General features: G+C 42.1%; 1 protein-coding gene across 1 annotated transcript in view; it reads left to right on the top strand.

Moving 5' to 3' along the window:
• The window catches only part of spred1 (sprouty related EVH1 domain containing 1), a 33,718-nt gene extending 14,127 nt beyond the window's left edge, over nucleotides 1-19,591 (top strand). The window contains exons 3-6 of the mRNA XM_056393442.1: nucleotides 4,018-4,186; nucleotides 8,218-8,264; nucleotides 13,922-14,077; nucleotides 14,242-19,591. Coding sequence (XP_056249417.1) covers nucleotides 4,018-4,186; nucleotides 8,218-8,264; nucleotides 13,922-14,077; nucleotides 14,242-14,940 — 1,071 coding nt within the window. The 3' untranslated portion in view covers nucleotides 14,941-19,591. The remainder of the gene's footprint in view (nucleotides 1-4,017; nucleotides 4,187-8,217; nucleotides 8,265-13,921; nucleotides 14,078-14,241) is intronic.
• The last annotated feature ends 1,394 nt before the right edge of the window (nucleotides 19,592-20,985 follow it).

Consider the following 20,985-nt stretch of genomic DNA (forward strand, 5'->3'; position numbering starts at 1 on the left):
TGCACTGCAATCTTTGCTCTACAAGCACAATTTGTCAGTAGTTGCAGTGGCGCCAGCTGTGTAGGGCTTCATTCATAAGTAGCACAATGTCCTATAAGGCAATTATGAATATGGATTCGAAATGCTTGTAAATCAGATACACTTTTGTAAATGTAACATGCAGTGGAAGGTTTATAATTACTGACAATAAATATATATATATATTTTTTTTTAAACCCATTTTTGGCACCCTGCATAACATGAACTCATGAAAACATCTCAGCTGCAAACTGCATGGTCATTCTGTTTCTTCACAATCAAAGTGAGGTTTCAAAAGATCAAGTTATGTGTTGTGGTTCTAATCCTTATGGCTTATGCTGTAGTTTTCTGTAAAACTCGTGACCTACTTGTCACACACTCATTCTGTATTGTAGATGTAAAACAGATCCAGTAGATGCACTGGGATAATCTTGGTCTGCGGTAATGAGAGTGTAAATCTGTGTATGTGTGTGTGTGTGTGTGTGTGTAACTGTCTGTCAGATGCCAGGAGACAGAGGAGGCCACCATGGTGCACAGAGTCTGGTGGCTTGTTACAACAGGGCGTCTAAATCACCTTTTTTTATTTATTTTTTAATAATTCCACTTTGAATGAACACATTTTATGTGTGTTTTGTGTTTACGGCATGTTTGTGTTTTATGTGTTGCTATCCAAGCGCGTGTGTGGCACAGGAAAGGGTGTGACGGGAATGCTGTTGTTCAGACAGGGTATAGACATGGCTCAGAGACCCTGGCAACTGTTCTGGGATGTGGTAAAACACCCCTATCATCGCCAGAGTCTACCCCCAGCCACCACAACAAACACCCAGCCATATGTAGATCTGCCGGGATGCCACCCAGTGCCAGGGTGTTGGCGTGAACCACAGCGTTACCGACAGTCTGAGGGCATCAGAAGAAGAGAGGCAGAATGATGAGTCCAAGAAAACAACAGCAACAGACAGAACCACATAAGAACATGTTAGCAATAGTCAGAAAAAACGCATGACAAAATCAGTACTTGTTGCGACAGTATTGTTTAAAACAGCAGCGTCAGTGTTTTGATTTCAGAAGTGAATGAAAGACCGTAATTATGTTGTATGAATGATGTTGAAAAGTAGGGGAAAAAAAGGCCTAGTGAGAAGCTCCGGAATGTTTGAATGGCTGTTTGGTTTGAGTTGTTCTTTTGTAATTCACAGAAAAAGAAAATAGTCTTATATGTTGTAGGTATATTTTTTGTCGTCTTAAGGGATACAATTTCAGTGTTGTAATTCAGCCAGAAATTAACATGATAGAGAAGCACAATGACACGTCCCATCCCTGATAGGAACCTGAGCTAGATGGAGGAAAACAGATTAGAGATGCAGTTATTTTGAAATCAAAAAGGCACGATTTCGGCTGGTAGAAACACGGTGATTGGGGTGCATAAGATATGAGAGGAATCAGGGAAAGAGATGTGGGTGTAGTCAAAGAGCAGGAAACAGAGGTGGTACCAGATAGGCGGGAGACGGAAGAAGAGAAGTGGAGGGGATCTGTCTATAAGCGCAGTGATGCGGCACAGAGTGTACTGGTGATGACTCAGCTGGCTCTCCATATAGCTACCAATCACTCTCCTCCTTGCCCCCTCCCTCCTCTCTCTCTCTCACTTGCTCTCTTTCCCTCTCACTCACTCAGATTCTCTGACTCTTAAAAACTACAGATCTAATTAGTCGATGATTACTTACCATACAGGCTATCGGATTATGACAAATCTCTGGCTAAGCTCTCTGCCACTTCACCTCACTTCCTGTTGTTCATAGTCTGTGACTGCTTTTGATTGATACAGCTGTGAATGTGGTTTGGACAAGGTTAACTCTAAATAGTTTTGCCTTGGGGCATCGGCCCACTGGATATAGTCGTTTGTTTCTACTGTCAACCTTGTCATTTGATTGTTCTATCTTTGCGAGCGAAATATGGTTAAAGTCGTGAGTGATGTGTCACTTTCCTTCTAAGCCTTCAAAAGTGAGTGCTTAAACGCAATCATTGCATACCATCTTTCATGCTTGTGTATCTATGTTTTTGATACACCAATACACAGCAAATGACTTTTATAAGCTCAAACCAAACATTTTCCAAGACAATTAGGTTTGATGATCTTTCCTTTTATTCCAAGCATTTCCGCTCTCACGCTATCTCGTCGTTGCTCTCTGCACGTCTCACCTCCGTCTGTCTCTGTCTCTCCGTCCCTCTCCTCCTCTAACATCTCCTGCCTCCTTTCCGTTTCTGTCTCTCTTTCTGTCAGGGTGGCTCCTCCTCCTCCTCTTTTCTCTGAGCACAGTGTGGAATGTGGTGTTAAGTATCGTCCTTCCATGCAACTGTGATACTTCCTCCTCTGTCGGCCTCGCTGTGCGCTCACCTTACCTGCTCTGGCTCCATTCAGTCTCGCCTCCACAATCAGCCCCAGAGGCACAGAGGACCCCCCTCCCCCCCTACTCTCCACCCCACCCCGCCACCCAAACCCCACCCCCAAACGCCTTGCCACACCATCCTCCTCACATCCATCCCTCTCTTCCTCCACTGCCTCTGGGTAAACACACAGGCTTAACCCCTGCCCCTCCTTCTTGGGTATACTTGTATCCAATAGTGATATGAAGGCAGATACTGTGAGACACATTTTCATCACATCCGCATGCAGAAAAATGATGTTGCACTACACTTGCAATCGTATCAAAGACTGTGAAAAGCAACTCTCACTCAGACATTCAGAAGGAAATGTAGAACAGCACACTCCTGCTCTGACACACGCATATCACATATCATCAACCTCTTATACAGCTGCCACGTATCAGCGTCTTAAAGCGTGCATGTTGACTATTGCCCAGATCCAGGGGGAACGGTGCCATCTGCTTTCAGCCGTCGAGTGTTGGTTTGCGACTGTTATCCTCTGACGAGGCATTTGCACTGTGAAGATGCACAGTGTAGCACTTGGGGTCATTGAGCTTGTCATCACACTAGCTCCTGTGCTCACGCATTCTCTCACGCAGATCACCATGCACACGCTCGCTCACACATTCACACCCCATTAAGCCACTTCTCGTGCACGTCGGTTAAAAAAAAAAAAAAAAAAAAAAAAACCTCAAAGACTGTAATGGCCGTCTCTCATTTCATTTAATCTGCCTAGAGGAAGGCCGGGAGGCGGCCCAGTAGCCCTGATTAATAATAGGCTTTGGAAACACAGTCTCTCTCTGCCACACACTTTGGCTGCCTGGTTCCAAAACATACTCAGCCCCCCTTCTACCACCACCGCTGCTCACCAACTTTATCATCATCTGAAATGAAAACCCCATCATTTAGAATGTGTTTTACAAATTATCCAAAAAAGTATGTGAAATTATTGGGTTTAGGATGATTTTTTTTTTTTTTTTTTTTTTTCGTTTTCTGTTGTAGAAGCTCTAGAGTTATGTGTAGTTCCAGATGCACGGCCTCTCCTCATTCTCTTTCTCTCTTTTTCTCTTACTCACGTTGTAGTGGAACGATAGAATGTGACACATTTAAACAGCTTAGGGAGAGGAATCAGATGAAGGATTTACATGTGTGTTCCCCACTGAGTTTCATCAACATCAGCCAGCCTTTAAATTATGCAGTTTCCAGTCTGCATACTAACAACTCATAGCTTGACCAAATGGAACTACAACTTTGATTTTCTAGCACTGTCTGGATCTGGAGAGAAAGTACAACTTTTATGGTTCCTATTCCTGTTTCTCAAACACTGTGTGTGTGTGTGTGTGTGTGTGTGTGTGTGTGTGTGTGTGTGTGTGTGTGTGTGTGTGTGTGTGTGTGTGTGTGTGTGTGTGTGTGTGTGTGTGTGTGTGTGTGTGTGTGTGTGTGTGTGTGTGTGTGTGTGTGTGTGTGTGTGTGTGTGTGTGTGTGTGTGTGTGTGTGTGTGTGTGTGTGTGTGTGTGTGTGTGTGTGTGGTGTGTGTGTGTGTGTGTGTGTGTGTGTGTGTGCGCGCGTTTGTGTCATCAGGTGGTCCTGGAGTGTGTCCTACAGAAAGGTCTTGTATACAACAAGGTCAACCCCATCTTCCACCACTGGAGAATCAACGACAAGAAGTTTGGACTGACCTTCCAGAGCCCTGCTGACGCCCGTGCCTTTGACCGGGGCATACGCCGGGCCATTGAGGACATCAACCTAGGTGGGCATGTGTGTGTGTGTTGTCCCATTGTTAATGGTGCCTGCATGTGTGAGTTTGAAGCAGGTCAAACCAGATAACAAAGTCAATAGCAACTCAGCGGAACGCACCTTAACTTAAAAATCAAGCAACCAGCATCTGCTGTTGTTTCCGTATCAAAACATCAGAGCAGCCCACAGATTTTTTTTTTCACTACCCTCACCCCCCGTTCACCCTCTCACACGATCAACAAAACACCAGGTTTGTTTGGAATTCCCTCTAAGAGGTTGCACTATACTATGTGTGTTGGCAGCCATCCAATACGTGTAAAATAATATGGGTGTATGTGTATGGATGTGGCATGCATTCTGTTGCTGTGTGTCTGAAGCCTGTATTCCTGCCTGTCTGTCACTAGCTTGTAACGGCTGACCTAGCATCTGTTGTAGGGGAGATGCATAGCGTTGATTAGCGTTGATGACCCCCACCCCCAATCTCTCTACCTGCTCACTCACCCGAGCATGACCCCCTCCTGCTTTATCTTATCAGTGCCAGCTGCCCAGATAAACTCTCCACTTCCTGTAGAGACTGGCAGGGTAGCGCTGTGCCCAGGTAGTGGGTGATATAGGACAGAAAGGGAGGGCTTGGTAAGAAAGAGCATTTGAGACATAGAATAGATGGCAACTTGAGATAGGGCAGAGCTTTCGTTAGACGAAACTTGACCAGGTTGGGCTTTTTGTGCTGCTCACACTTGGAAGTGAGTTTGAGGACTGGCTAGGCTAGACTGAAAAACAAGCAGGGTTTGGTCTGGCTGTGTATGATGTGGCATTTATACATATTTTTAAGCTAAACTAGATATTACACTTGGGTGGAGTTGAGTCTCTGATTTGAGTTGGGTCCTGATAAGCATTATTTTTCAGTGCAGTGCCAGAGGTTGCAAAGTCATCCAATTAGCAGGAGAATCGCCAGCTCAGCAATCTGCCACCCAGCCCCATGTTACACAAGAGGCTGGCTGGCTGGCTGGCTGGCTGGCTGGCTGGCTGGCTGGCTAGGGAGCTATAATCTCCTTTACTCTCTAGACCCAGGAACCCTGGGGAGCATAGAGGAGGTACAGCAGAACATATCGCAAAGGCTTATCGCTGCTGGGCATCAGTCGCTTCTCGCCCACAACCTATTATCTGAGATTTGAACTTCCTGGGCACAAGTCCACACATAGTCTAGGTAAAAGGTAATCATGGGCAACGACTGTGGGGCTGAGTTTGCAAAAATCTTTTCCTGTGAATTTCACATAAAGAAAGAGAACAAAGAATAATAGGATCTTATAGACATAACACTATATCAGTGAGAGGACAACAGTGTTAGGCTGTTTTACTCAATTAACATATTAGTTGAATGACAGAAAGTGAATCACCAACTATTTCATTTTTTTTAAGTAACATTCACAGCTTTCAAATGTAAATATTTGTTGGTTTTCTTAATGTTTTTATCACAGTAAATAGACAAAGAGAAATTAATTATTATTACACTTTGTGGGAAAAAGTTGAGCTTGTCAGATAGCTGGTCACTGTGATTAAACCCCCCCCACCCCCCCACCCTTCACCTCACTCAGGTTGTTCAGTGCCTGTCTGCTAGTAAATGCTTCAACTCTTTCCTGTGAATGTCAGCTACAGCAGGTGATGGTGAGCTTTGTCTCCTCAGTGCCTGCACTTCTTTATCCATCTCTCTCTCTCTCGCTCTCTCTCTCGTGCTCTCTCTTGCTCTCTTCCCCTGCTGTCCTCTCCTCCCTCTGTTCTCCCCTCTCTCCTGGCATCTTCTGTATTCTGCCAGTGTTGTGTAATGCCTCTCCTCAGCACAGGCAGGCAGGTTCTTCTGTATTCCTGTTGCATCGTTCTGCTGCTGGACTGCTGCGTGAATGTGCGTGGGGAGAGAAGAGGCAGCGAGAGAGAATATGTTTTGCCTGTGTGTGTGTGTGTGTGCGCGCACGTGTGTGTATCAGTCTTGCAGTCCTCTGTTGCCATGGCAACGCCGGGCACATGGCTCAGGCAGCTTCGCGGCCCAGCACTGCCAGAGTCGTGCTGCAGGAAGCCTCTTTCTCTCTCAGTAGTGCATAAATGCGTGCGCACACACACACACACGCACCTTTCTCCATGTGATTCAGAGACAGTCAGACACACAGACTGATGGACAGACTGTGTCTGACACAAGCCACAGAGCTACAGTGAATTCTTCTGTCCTCTCTATGGCAGATACAGAAATGTATCCCACCCTGAATGCAGACAGGCTGACTGAGGCCTCGGTGCTTCAAACGAGGCCTCAGTGAGCCTAATTAAGTGAACCTAAGTTTTAAAAAAAGAACCGCTTGATGCCCCAGGTACAAACAGTTTCCCTTTCATCCCAATGGAAATGGTTTAATCTCTGTTTTCTTCAACATTGCCAAGACCCTAGCTTCAACCATTTTCTCTTCTATTAAGTTTCCTTAACAGTGTTTTCTTTTATCATGAATATGCTGAAGTTCTAGGTTTGTTTTCATCACAGTCTTAAATGATATTGTGTGTAAAATTTACAATACTAGTCTGAATACCAGTACATGTGAAGTGATAATGATATCAAGTTGTACTTTAATCTTAATCAGGTAACTGAAAATGCATGAGTTTAACACAAAGTTAATTGACTTTTATTATTGGATCATTAGATTTTCAACCATACGAGAAAAAAGTACAGAAAATCTGAAAACCTTTACGCTTTAAGTTACATGAATAATAAGACAAAGAACGTAGGACTGAAACAAATCGCAGTAATGCCCACGTTACAAGTAAAGCTAGGTAGATGTCACGTATCAGAATAGTTTGATTGACATTATTGCAATCTTGCTTGAAGATTTCAAAAGCACAGAGTCACAAGCAGCACTGGTTTTTATTCAACATCAAACATCAGATACAAACCTTCTTCATTGGAGAGGCTCATTTTATTCACAAACACGATCATCTAAACAGCATCCTCAGCATCTTCATCTGCACACACTGAACTCCACATATGAACACAATTAAAATGAACAACTGTACATCATCAACATTACTTTTTAAATTACTATAATATTGGAGAGAAATTTGATCTATTCAGCAGTGGAGTTCTAAATTTGAACATTTTCCGCCCTTTTATTGGTAGAAAGGGGTTTAACAAAACAGCATTTTGTGTATTGAAAAAAAGAAGAAGGAAATACCAGTAACATTAGTGTCTCTGCTCAGGTTACACCATCGACAGAACCAGTTTAATTCTCAGTGGTAATGAAAAGCTGTAACATGGTCAGCCTGATACCAGAAACATAAGCTCTGACTCCAGCATCAGCAGAAGAGGTGTTTTGGATGCGGAAATGTCACATGGCGTTTTAGCCGAGGTCGGGGTTACATTATTCTAGGCATGCATATTTCATTAACTTCTGTGTGCCCCACTGACACAAAGCAGCTTTCAATTCCCCATTACACGCAGTGAGAGGAAAGCAGAAGTCTTGGCCTATTCTGCCCTGACAAGAATCAGTGTTGTGAATCTATTGTGCTTTGTAGAAGAGATGCCATTCATTGACAGTGAAATAGTTTGGATGAACATGGTATAAATTACCAGAAATGTAGCTTAGGCTTAAAAAAAAAAATCTTTTTGGTTGTGTGTGTTTGTACAAGTAAGTGAAAGACTGTCATTTAGAATTAACTGGTTTTCCACAAGGTTTTGCCCCCTAGTGGTCTAAAAAGAAGTCTTTTTTTTTTTTTTTTTTTTTGTCAAATAAATTTATCTAAGACAGTAGAAATAGTGCTATGAATATGTGCTATTAAACAGGTTTTGTAATGTACAAAAACCTGAGGCTACATGTCACTAATACTATTGGTGACTGTGAGGAGGTTTTAATTGAGATGTATGCCTTAGAAAATGCTGTTAAATGGGTTGTGTGCCTTTAATACTTAACTGATCTAACCTTTTAGTTGCTTATTGAACTGTAACAATGCTTATATTGGCTTGAGTATACATCTAATCATTTCCCTCCTGGGTTTTTTCCCTCTTTCCTCCAGGTTGTCGGTCGTTTGGGGAAGGGGATACTCCCGAGGATGGACTACCGGTAAGTGACATAAAAGCTGAGTGGTTTTAGTATGAAGTAAATCTGTTTTGTGTGTGTGTTTTTAGTGCGCTGGGTCAAATTTATTTAGTGTAGGCTTTTTTACAGTACATTTTTTGCTAGAAAATACACAAATTCACAAAAAAGCCCAGTTTAATCAAGTCTCTTTGTATCATGCTGTGAGAAATGGTCAATTATAGTGTTAAAAGCACCTACTGTAGGTTTCTATGTAGTCATATTTATTACTCAACCCTCCCTCGCTATTAAATAGGAGGCAGGTCATAGCTAGAACCTGAGCTATATGTTTGAGGGCTGATGTGTCCCAGCCAGGCACTGACACCTGCCTTTGTTTTCTAACAGTTGTTCTTAGAGATTTACAGGTGTTTAACCAGTGCCAGCCAGACCCTGAGGTGAAGCTGGGTGTTGGCCAGCGAATGTGCTGGAGCAAGCTTAGCTGTCTCTATCAATCTACCTTGGTAGCTGTCACTCTTGGTACAATAGATGCTGATGTAATAACTATTGCCTCAGGATCTGGTTGTTCAAAGGCAGCTTGGTGAAAATGCTCTATGATTTCAATGTTCTCCAGCCTGAATGTGTTTCCTCATGAGTTTGGCCTCCTTTTGTTGACTGATTGAAAACTGTTCAGGTGCATTATGTTCAGAATTGTGTGTATATATATGGCGTGTGGCGCTATATTGACTGTCGACATGTGTGGTTTAGAGTGCTGTGTTCTCTTTAGCAGAGAAAGGCAGCAGGTATATAGTTCAAGTCTACACACCCATGTTCATTTGTTTTAGATATCAGGCCTGTTAAAGGAACTTCAGTCACCTGTTCTACTTCTGATTGCAAAGTAGGTGAAAAGACACATGCGTGGGAGGGAGGGCAGTTCTTGTAAATGCACATTCACAGTGAGTGACAGGAAATAGAGAATGCAATCCAACACATACAACTGTCCTGCAAAAGGTGCTACCTTTGTGAAACTTGGAATTAATGACTGTTGACACTGTGTCAGAGAGATATTAATTCATCCCTGGTCATTTTTCACACTATAGTTTGTGGTATAAACACAAGTACAACTTCAAAACATGTCATGAAACTGAGCCAAGTTGCAAACAACTAAAATAGTAGCCTCAACAAGTACTAATTGTGGGATTGCTGTATTGCAGGGCATGGTGTTTTTAGTTTTCGCTGACTCTGTTTATTTAAAATGCCACCACTGCCTCAACAACATCTTGTTTTTGACACCACACTGTACCTCCAATGGCTTAGTTTTGAGTTACGAGTTCTTTGCATCTGCCGGACAATTGTCATCATCACCTTTGACCTGCCTCGTGTCTGACACCCTGTACGATGTGGACCAGAAGTGCAGTGAAGGAGGGAGAGCCACGTTCCTGTTCCTGTGGCGAAGTTCCTCTTTAAGGAATCAGCCTGAACATACAGGAAATCCAGTGGCACCACTGTTGCTAGGCAGCGGGGGTGGTGGGGTGGGTGGCGGTAGGGGGGGATGGGGAGGGGAGGTTGGTTGGATGGGGGGGGGGGGTGTTCACAAGGTTCAGCAAGTGAGCCACCGAGGGTGTCACCATGGTGATTTGGCATCCGAATGTTGCGGTCTGAGACCTGGGCTACAGAAAAAGAGAAGTGAACCAGTGGCAAGTGCTGCAGCCAGAGAACTTGCAAATACCACCACACAACAAGGTGTGACATCAGCTGTGTGGCTTTATGCTCCAAAATAAATTTGCACAACTGTTCATAAACATAACCTCATAGAATATGCTCTCTAAAGCATGTACATGCTGGAGGAATATGGTGTATACAAAAAATGCATGCATATAAACGTGCATATAAATTTCTGTGTTTGGGCCTTCAGTTTGTGTTATTAACTGCGGCAGATCTGTCTTGAGTAGTTATGACCTTGTTGAGTAAACAGACACCAGTCTATCTATCAGCATCAGAGGTCACTATCAACCTTGTTTTAGTTTGATTAAATTCAGACATCTCTAAAAAAATAAATAGAACATTTTTAGAAATTTGGTGGAATTTATGATAGCCTTGCATTGTTACAAGCATTCGACTGTGTGTGTGTGTGTGTGTGTGTGTGTGTGTGTGTGTGTGTGTGTGTGTGTGTGTGTGTGTGTGTGTGTGTGTGTGTGTGTGTGAGTGGGGTCATCCATTCATGTTTGCGTGTTGTGTGTCACTCCACATACCTTCGAGATGGTCTTCTCCACCCACATCCTGCCCACTGAGACTCGGCAACCATTTGTATGCCCCTCACAAGCTTACTGCATTTTTCCCCTCACCCGGAAACAAACACACAACACACACTATATATGCATATCTATATGTAAAAAAAAAAAAAAAAAAAGAAAAATACAGAAAAAATAAAAGGTGGTTGCACAATATCCTACTCAGCTGTGATGACCCACTGCCAGGAATAATGCTGTACCACCACAGTCCTTCCGTTTTTTTTTTTGAATGCCACAGGAAAACATCCGCATCTAATTTAGCACTGGCAGGAAGTTTTCTCTTATCAGTTTAGTACACAGAGGTTTTGTTGGCTAGTTGACTTCTACAGCCTCACTCAAAGAGCAGAAACTCTGAAACTGGTTTGCTGTGGCTTGACACGGCTCCATAAAGCACCTTGCAGCCAGTAAAGACACACGGTTTATAGGAATAGTTTGGCATTTTGTGCATAGCTTTGGTTTTGAGAGTTGGATAAGATTGATTGATATATATATATATATATATGTGTATGTGTGTGTGTGTGGTGTGTGTGTGTGTGTGTGTTGTGTGTGTGTGTGTGTGTGTGTGTGTGTTAAATATGAAGCTACAGCCTGGAACTGGTGGGAATGTAACTCCATGTTAAACCATAAACTGTCATTTTTACAGATCAGTTTTTGAACAGGTTAAACAAACAAGATTTAATGTATTAATCGGTGTGTTAGAGGTGCTGGGGGAGTCAGGCTAGCTGTTTCCAGTCTTTATGCTTAGCTAAACCAACTGGCTGCTGGCTGTGGCTTCATACAGTATTTCGTATTCAGGCATATGAATGGTATTGATCTCCTCATGTAACCCTTGGCAAAAAAAAAGAATAAGCGTATTTCCCATTACTTTAAGGGACATGTGGGGAATAACCTGTAACTTGGCTGTACTTCTTTGTTTTTAAGTTAACAAGACCCAGAGATAAGCGCTACTCATGATTTGCCTCATTTGAGCTGAGCGTGAGAAACGCATATATTCACAGTCATAAACAGTTTAGTGTTGTTGATCAGACCTCTGAACATGCACATCATCTTTTCTTCTCCATTCTTTTCTCTGATGCAGAGAGCTAGTACGCCGAGTGGCTTTTCAGTATGTGGGCCGACCCCAGCCTTCCCTGTCCTGAGCCCCTGTGCCTTTGAGGGCGGAAGTGCATGGATCCCTGATGTTGGTGTGGAGCCAGGTTGCCCCTGGCTCCCACCACCTCCACCCCGCTCCCCTCCGTCCCTCCCATCTTCTCCTCTCCTCCCTCACCCAGCCACATCTCTAGGGCCAGATCAGCTCCAGATTGGCCCCCACGCATGCCTTTGAATGGTGGGGCTTAGGCAAGCGCTTTAAAAGGAAGCCCAAGTCTGTTTCCCATTTCGCCCCCCCACCTCTCCACCCCTCGCTCCTTTCTCTCTTTCTCTCACATACACACACAGCTGTCATCTGGCTTTTTAAGTTCTGTGCTGCATTTCTCCAGCTGGAGCTGGTTTATGACATTCCCTCGGCAGACTCTTTGGCCTCTTGCTCTCTTTCTCCCTTTCTCTCTCTCTCTCTCTCTCTCTCTCTCTCTCTCTCTCTCTCTCTCTCTCTCTCTCTCTCTCTCTCTCTCTCTCTCTCTCTCTCTCTCCCTCTCTCTCTCACACACACACATACAGACACACACACAGGAATACAACACAAACTCATTTTTTCCTGTTCTGTTCTTTCTCTTCTCTCCCTCCACTGTCTCCTATTCCTCACATTCCCCTGCAGACGCTGTGGATGTGTGTTACACCACTTGGTATGTTTGGAGGCAAAGAGGGAGCAAAGTCACACACATACACACACCATGTGTTAGCAGTCTAGAGGTGGGGTGGGGGGGGGGCAAGCGGAGGAGACGGAGGGGGAAAAAAAGAAGAGAAAGAGAGGGAAAAAAAGAAGTCAAAGGAAGCATCTCTTAGCAACCACAGGACAGTAATTACTGTAGCAGCAGCTGGGAGCAAACCAGATTTCCGCTGTGCGTTAAAGCACTGGCGTGGGCTACTTTACACACGGCACTGACTAACCAGAGCCAGCAGCCTCCTCCACACGCAGAGCAGAGAGAGGGAGAGAGAGAGGGTGGGAGAAGGAGAAGAGAGGAGGACTAACCCTGCCTTGATGAGGTCGGGGTGAGTGTGGGAAAAGAGGGACAGTTAGCCAGTGTGTACAAGGCTTGAATGCAGTTGGATCGTGTGGTTGTACGTGTGGAGATACCTCAGCGTGTGTCCATCCATGTTTGTGTTTTCTGAGTGGGACTTCAAGAGAGGAATAACCCTGAGGACCTGCAGTTTATTTGGCTCATTTTCAAACAGTTTACCTGTAAAGACAGTAGCGAGAAAGATGAGACAATTTTAGTTTAAGATTTAGAATTTAGTTATTCTCCTTATTTTCATGTGGTTTGCATATGGGATGTGATGTTTGGTGCGCGAACAAGCTGGAAGTTGTGCAGATGGTTGTGTTGTAATAAAGCTGGACATAAAATATCATCACAAAGCTCTTGATGTAATAACCGGCTATCCTCCCCCGTCTCTCATCACCTCTGCACGCATGAATCATGAAATAGCCATCGCTTCTAATTTTGTTGCCATGAGCACTGAAGTATTGGACTGTTTCTATGGGATCTATATCTATTTCTTTTATATTTGTGGATGTGTAGTAATAATTTTGCCTCATTTGATGCCGTCTGTGGCATTCACAAGATGTTATTTATAGACATCTCATCTTGATTGATGTCAACAGTGAGCTTCCCTCCTGTAATTATGAGATTATTTGGCATGAGGTGGAAGGAGTATTATCTCACATTCACTTCTCCTCGCACACTTTCCAATATTTCTCTAATTTTTATTTTTCTTTGCATGTTTTTTTTTTTGTTTTTTTTTTGGGCCCCTGTTTGTACATTTCGCATCAGTTAAAATGTTTGTGGGAACACATGCAAGGCTGATGGGAACTCTGAGTTCTTAACAGAAGGGCCTTGAGTCATCACCACACAGCACAGTCATTCGGCCAAGTGTGGGCGCAGGATGCCCCCTGGTGGTTACGAGTGGAACACACACAGCCTACACACCCTGAGTCAAAACTGTAGCGGTCATGAAAACTGAACTGATGACCATTAGTACTTTTGACAGTCTTATGGTAACATAGACTGTGGTAGTGATAGATGTTAAAGTCTTCAGCTAATATGTATATAGATGTGTGTGTATATATAGAACAATAATGACGGTACATCACAATTTATCCGAGAAGAGATTCCGTAAAATAGTTTAAAAATGCTTTGGCTCTTCACACGTAGTCATGTCATCTCAAGTGTTGAGGGCAAACATAAAATGTGTTTGAGTTAAAGGGATTTCCACAAACTGTCAAACTTACCTGACCTTTCTTTTTTTTCTGTATTTCTCCAGGTGTGTGATGAGCCTCCCTCCATCTGTACCCCAATGAAAGAGCCATTCTCTCCTCTGAACAACGTCGTCTCCACCGAGCCATTCAGGGGCTGCTACGTCCGTGCGCAGCCCTTCGACGAGTTCCCCTCCAGCAACCGCCGCTACCTGCCTCCACAGGTCTGCCTCTGCTCCACAAAACCAATCAAATCTCCAAAATTTTAATTATTAGTTCTTCAAAAATGATGTTTGGTATGAAAGTGTGGAGTTACCAGTGCAAGATTGAAGCTTGTGAAATAAAACTCTAAGTAATCCAACTGATTGTCAATTTCTTTCTTTTGAAGGTCTCCTTTAAGACAACTCGCCATGTCAGTTTTCACATGGACGAAGAGGAGATTGTTCGCATCAACCCACGCAAAGACGTGCTCATCCGCGGCTACGAGGATTACCGCCACCCTGTCATGTGGAAACAGGATGCTGACCGCGAGGACCTGGACTTCCCCACCGCCTTCCATAAACTGGACAGTAAGAAGTGCGAGTACCTCTTCCCCGATGGCCCAGGTGGGGACTCCCACTCTGGCCCTGGTATGGGAATTGGAACAGGTATGGGGCTGGGGCTGGGCAAGGACACAGCCATCAAAACTCAGCCCTCGCCCCTGCTGAAGTCCAAGAAGGGCCGACGGCGACGAGAGGACGGTGAGCGTTCGCGTTGCATCTACTGTCGGGAGATGTTCAACCATGAAGACAACTGGCGGGGGCAGTGCCAAGACGCCCCCGACCCGATCAAGCAGTGCATCTACAAAGTCAGCTGCATGCTGTGCGCCGAGAGCATGCTGTACCACTGCATGTCCGACTCTGAGGGCGACTTCTCAGACCCCTGCTCATGTGACACATCTGACGAGCAGTTCTGTCTACGCTGGCTGGCCCTGGTGGCGCTCTCCTTCATTGCGCCCTGCATGTGCTGCTACCTGCCCCTGCGCGCCTGCCACCACTGTGGCGAGGCCTGCCGTTGCTGTGGGGGCAAGCACAAGGCCGCGGGGTGACCCGATGCCAGACTCTGGGACACCCTCAAAGCTAGCTAACACAGGAAGTGGATAAAAGCGGAAAATTAAAAGCCGGCATCCTTTTTTCATTCCCCTCTCAGACGGGGTGATGTTGTTGATCCCCAGCTCTGAGGGCTTTTGGAGATTTCAGTTTGTGTTTGTCGCCGACAAGCAGCAGTGGAGGACAAACCATATGCTTTGTGGGGGCTCTGAGCATCAAGCTAAGTTCAGGAGCTTAATCTGAGGAGAAGAGGAGGAGGAAACGTCAAGATTAATAGACTCGGAGATGTTACTAAACACACCTGTTCTCACACACAGACACAGACACATACACACACAAACACATACACACACACACCCACACCCACCTCTCTCTTACATTCACACTCATGCATTGACAAAGCCAGGCCACAAATGTCAGAACTCTACTACAAGTAATGTGTAACTTTATGAAGGAAAATTGTCTTTTGTACAGAGAGCGACAACATAATGACAAAAAAAGAAAACAAAACTATTCTGCGTTCAGAAAAATACTTGCTGTTTGAGTATGCTAAAAGGGATATGTTCTTGCTTTTTTGTGAATTTGCAGTTGGGTAACAGTGGCCTTTCCTTCATGGCTTAAGCATTTGCTGACAATGTAATTACTAGACAGAGAAAAGTGCACTAGAAATGGTATTCCCCCCCACTGAGTAAAGGTAACCCTCTCAAATTGTGGTACATTAACCACCATATTTAGTGTAATTTTAACATTTGAGAGATGTTCCTGTGGTGGATGTATGGCCAATTGATTTCCTTGTTTTCCTTTCCATCGAATGTTGAAAAAATCAAAGAGTAACTTGTTTCTGAAGGTACAGCTTGGCATAGCTTTTGACATTCATTTAGGAGATGTTAAAATGATTACCTTGCCTTTCCAAGGTGATTCGGACAATTTGATTGCATTCCAAAATAAAGGGATCGATTCCATGATCAGAAGGGAAAAAAATGGTAATGACTTTACCATGCTGAGTTCCCCAAAAATAGTTTTTCCACATCACAAAAATAGCATCAGAACCTCTTGAACCATTTAAATTGAAACCGATACGTGACAATTTCATTTACTCCAGTGAATTTCACTTTTAGTCCAGTTATTTACTGCTGTAGTGAAATTGTTGTTTTGTTTCCTCATTGTTATTTTCCTACTCATTTTACAATTATTTTTGAAACAAAGGCTGAAATGTTGCTCAACCAGCAAGTTTTGTTTTGGTGAGTACAGGGGTTACAGTGCTCCTTGGTTAAAATATGAGGCACTTAAATTAGGCTATTCTTTGATTGAGAAACCCTCAGATTTTGGAATTAGTCTGTACATAAATTTAACTAATTTAACATCCAATTAGGCATGGGGGAAACCCCCCTGAAAGCACTGCTCTCCAAGCTTTGGTTGCAGCACCCTCTTCAAATTTCCATGTTTGTCCCATGAATCGGTTTTTCCTCTTTTTTTTTTTTTTTTCTTTTTTTTTCCCCCATATCTCGTGCAAATGTAGTTTTATGTTGTTCTTCGGAAGTTAGTCCACTCCTTCCACGTGTCTTCATTTTACAGGCCCTGAATGAAAGAATGAATGCTTTGTTTCCAGAATGCTGAGTATCTTAGCGATGTAAACAAAAAAGAACAAAAAACATACAGATGTGTGTGTGTGTGTGTGTGTGTGTGTGTGTGTGTGTGTGTGTGTGTGTGTGTGCGCGTGTATTCGCGCACGTGTGTGTGTTCGTGTGCACGTGTGCATAGGTCTTCATATGCACTCGTTATCTGATGTCATGTAACGTCACCACTGACCATGTGCTGAAGGCTTTGACTCTAAACAGTTCTGACCAGCATCCTGTTTCCCAGGACATCCTGGTGTTAAAGGAGTCATTTGTAATTTAGGGAAATTCACTTATTCTCTTTCTTGCCAAGAGTTGGATGAGAAAATCAATACATTACAATACATACAATACTGTGCATTCTACATGAAACTGGAACCAGCAGCCAGCTAGTGTAGCTTAGCTTAGGATAAAAACTGGAAATAAGGAAACTGATAACCTAGCTCTGGCCAAAGGTAAGAAAATCTGCCTACCAGCACCTCTAAAACTCACTAATTAATATGTTATATTTTGTTTGTTTAGTTTGTTCTAAAACCAAAGTGTACAAATGATAGTTTTTACTCTTGGTTTATGTTAACAAACATGACATAAGATGTAGATGGATTTTGCTGCCTCTGGTCAGAGCCAGGTTAGCTGTTTCCCCCTGTTTAAAGTCTTTATGCTAAACTGAGCTTAACTAACCAGGTGCTGGCTTTAGCTCCATATTTACTGTACAGACATGAGAGTGGCATTGATGTTCTCGCACAACTCTCGGAAAGACAGGAAATAAGCCTATTTTATTCCTTTAAGGTCCTCTGGCAAACAGGGGCTCGGCAGACTGTAAGCCAGAGTCGAGCTGTGTTCAAAACCCATTTCTCACCCAAAAGAGCAGAAATTTAGAAATTGAAAAGGTCTGGCTCACTAAACAGAACAGAATAGTTTTGTTGACCCAAACTATTCTGAACAACAAGACTTAGATTTGAACAAATTCCCTACAGAAATAACGGTTCAGTTTTGACGTCTGGTTGCAATAACTGAAATCATCCCCAACTAAGGCATTGGCACGTTTGAAACAAGTGCTAATTGTACTACAGCTCAATATTTAACAGCAGATTTAGTACAACATCCATGTACTGTTGCTAACAGATATGCATCTCTTCTCACCTCCTATGACTCCTGATTTAAAAATAACGTAGTGGCAGGAGAAACATTTATTTTCCTAATTCCACCCCGACCAACGCTCCCTTTACTTTCTATGCAAACTTTCTAACGTGGGAAACACATTGACCTCTCTGCAGACTGAGTCAGTGACGGGACAGGACACTTTAACGCTATATAGGTAGACAACCAACCCCTGGTACCAAACTCCAAACACCTGTAAATACTTAACACTATATTTAAGTACTGATAATAATCCCAGCTTTTCTTTTTTTTTTCTTTTTTTTTTCGAAATTTTAAAGATAGAGCTGTATTTATCGTTGCTGTCAGCATATACTGTAGCTTCAATTGACAGCATTATGTACATAGGTCACCTTTTAGTATTATTTCACATTGAAAAGTAGAGGGCGTTTGTGATGGAAATGACTATTGAGCTTCTAATAGAGTTTCTCTCTAGTTTTGTACGGTAGAAGGAAGGATAGTGCTAACATGGTACAGTAGTGGCAGTCCACTTGTTTCAAAAGTTTGATATATAAATATATATATTTACATACATACATATAAAGCTGCTAGATACAATCACTAATTTTATTGTGTTGACAGAGAAAATCAGCTATGAACGACTGTTAAACCCTAATTCTCCAACAGCATATAACCATGACGGCGAGTTTTTAAATGTTTGATTGCTCTGTGTGCTGAAGTGGACACTTGTGCATGTGTGTGGGTGCGCGAGTGTTACTATATATGTGCGTTCTTGTGTGCCCACGACGAGTGTGTGTACTGTGTGTGTGCTGGTGGTGCGCGTGTGGGGTTGGTGTGTAACCAAATGTTTGGTTGGTTGTCATATTCTCCCATTGTAATTGGATTGCCCTGCATTATTGCAAGCTGAACCAAGGTTTGATGAACCTGATTAAAACTTGCTGGCTGAGAAGCAAAATGTAGGACGTGCATTTATACAAAGTGTAGAGAATGCTGAAATAACACTTCTCATTCTGCATTAACCAGCACAGTGCAACTTCCTGTCATGTACTGTATTATATATGCAACATGTGTCTGTCCGCTTTAATATATATATATTTTTTTGACCTGCATTATATAAGACTTCAGTTTTAACCACTTTGCTGCTAGTCTTTTATCCTCTTTCAATCTTGGAAATTGTGCATATCTTTGGGAATGCATACAAGTGTACATTCTTGACATTGTGTAGATTAAAAAAGAAAAAGCTATATAAACCTGTTTCTCTTCAGTGTATTGTTTTAAAAAGGTTACTTTTCACAGCAGTTGAGTGGTTATGTTTCAATTCTCCAATGCTTTGGTGCACTGATGATACTATATGTAAGCTTTTTTTGATCTTACAGCGCTTGATGTAACATTTATGTGATTAGTTCTAAATAGTGGAAGACATTTGTGTTTTGAAACTTGCAGTATAAATGGTACTACTCTTAACTATTCTGTAAACACTGCCTGTTTTCTTTCTTTTTCTTTTTTTCACTCTCTCTTTGTGCATATTTCTTTCCTGTGCATCTTTTTTTTTTTCTTTTTCTTTTCTTAGTGCCATCGGCTTTCACATCCTGACAACCTCAAAAAAGTGCCTCACGTCCATCCTAGTTTCCATCTTACAATTTAACATCTCTCGTTCTGGTTCTATTGGTTTCTACACGTCTAGGTATTTCTTATCATGGTTCGAGAATACCAAGTATATGATGTAAAATTTATAGTCCCAATAACTCATGTCATAGTTGTATTTTCTGCATACAGATGTAGCTCGTTACTTTTCATAAATATATAATGTAAATATGCATACATATGTTTGTAACTGTTTTTATGTTACATCATACACTTGTAATTTGACATATCAAATAACATTATCATAATAAAATGGTGAGTTTTAATCTTTTGCTGTGTAGGCTTTACTGTGTTTCTCTATGTTCATTTACATTTCCATGTGAGATGGAGATTGGAAATCCCTGCTCAAACAAATGCTGTGGTCATTGTGACAGATTCGGCGCAACATGTTATGCACTCGGCATCCCCCAGGTGTAATATGTTTAATTGGGAGAGACAGAAAGAGACTGAAGGCAAACCAAACGCATAATGCTGATTAGGAGGCGATTCAAGTATTCCTCTTTTGTTAATACTTGAAGTTCAGCTATCAGGACTGAAATGTTACCGCTGCATTTTTACGAAAAGACTTCAAAAGACACATAAAAGACATAGTACCGATATGTGTAAAATCCAGATGGCTAAATTTAGGCAGAAATATCGAAAGTAGACCTGAAACAATCTGGCAATCAATGGAAAATTAGCAATTCTGATCATTTACCTGATCAAAAATAGGAAACATACTCTGGTTCCAGCTTCTCAGGTGATAATTTGTTGCTCTCCTCTGTTTTATATCATTATAAACCCAATATCTATGCGTTTTGGTTTGTTAGTCGTACAAAACAAAACATTTGAGACATTAATCGATTGAATCAAACTTTTTTTATTGTAGCCTGACTCCAAAGGCTTCAGTGAGGTGCAAGATACTGTATTATACTGGTGATTATAGTTAAGGAGAGGCTGATTTTGCCAGAAGTAACAACAGCAACGCTAACCAGTATGCTCATATTTTTGATCATATTTTGAATGAGGATGGAATGGAATTGACCAGTGGTGGTAGAAGAAGTATCTAGTTCTTTTCTTTGGGCAAAAATTGCAATTCCAAAGTGTAAAAGTTCCCAAAATCATAAAACATCAAAACATAAAATAATAAATTATCCAGGCATAATGGCCTTTGTCTGCATTGTATTATAATGTTATATAAGCAGATAATTGTTATTGACACACTAATATGTAAGCAGCATTTTAATGTTGTGGATAGTCAATTTGAAGGTAGTTTTAACTATTTTATATACTGTACATTTAGGTAGTGTAATGTATAGGAAAAATTACATGACATTTTACATGCTAATTATAAAATATTAATCTGTAAAGTAGTAGTAGTTCCCTCAGTAGTGTAGTAGAGAAGAAGTAGCCTAAAATGGAAATACCCAGACACCTCAGAACTTTATGTACTGAGTACAGTAATTGAATATATGTACATAGTTACTAAGTAACAACATTAAAATCAACTACTGAACATATACTGAGGTACGTGAAGATAATTTTGAGGTACTACTTTATCTAGATCCATTTTCACTGACTGTATATCAAGCTTTATAATTTTACAATAATGACATTGTTTTTTTTCTTATCCACACATTATGGAAAGAAAAAAAAAGGTAAGCTAGTCAGGAGCTCTGAAAAACA

Source organism: Seriola aureovittata, chromosome 13 (genome assembly GCF_021018895.1).
Source record: "Seriola aureovittata isolate HTS-2021-v1 ecotype China chromosome 13, ASM2101889v1, whole genome shotgun sequence".
NCBI lineage: Eukaryota > Metazoa > Chordata > Actinopteri > Carangiformes > Carangidae > Seriola > Seriola aureovittata.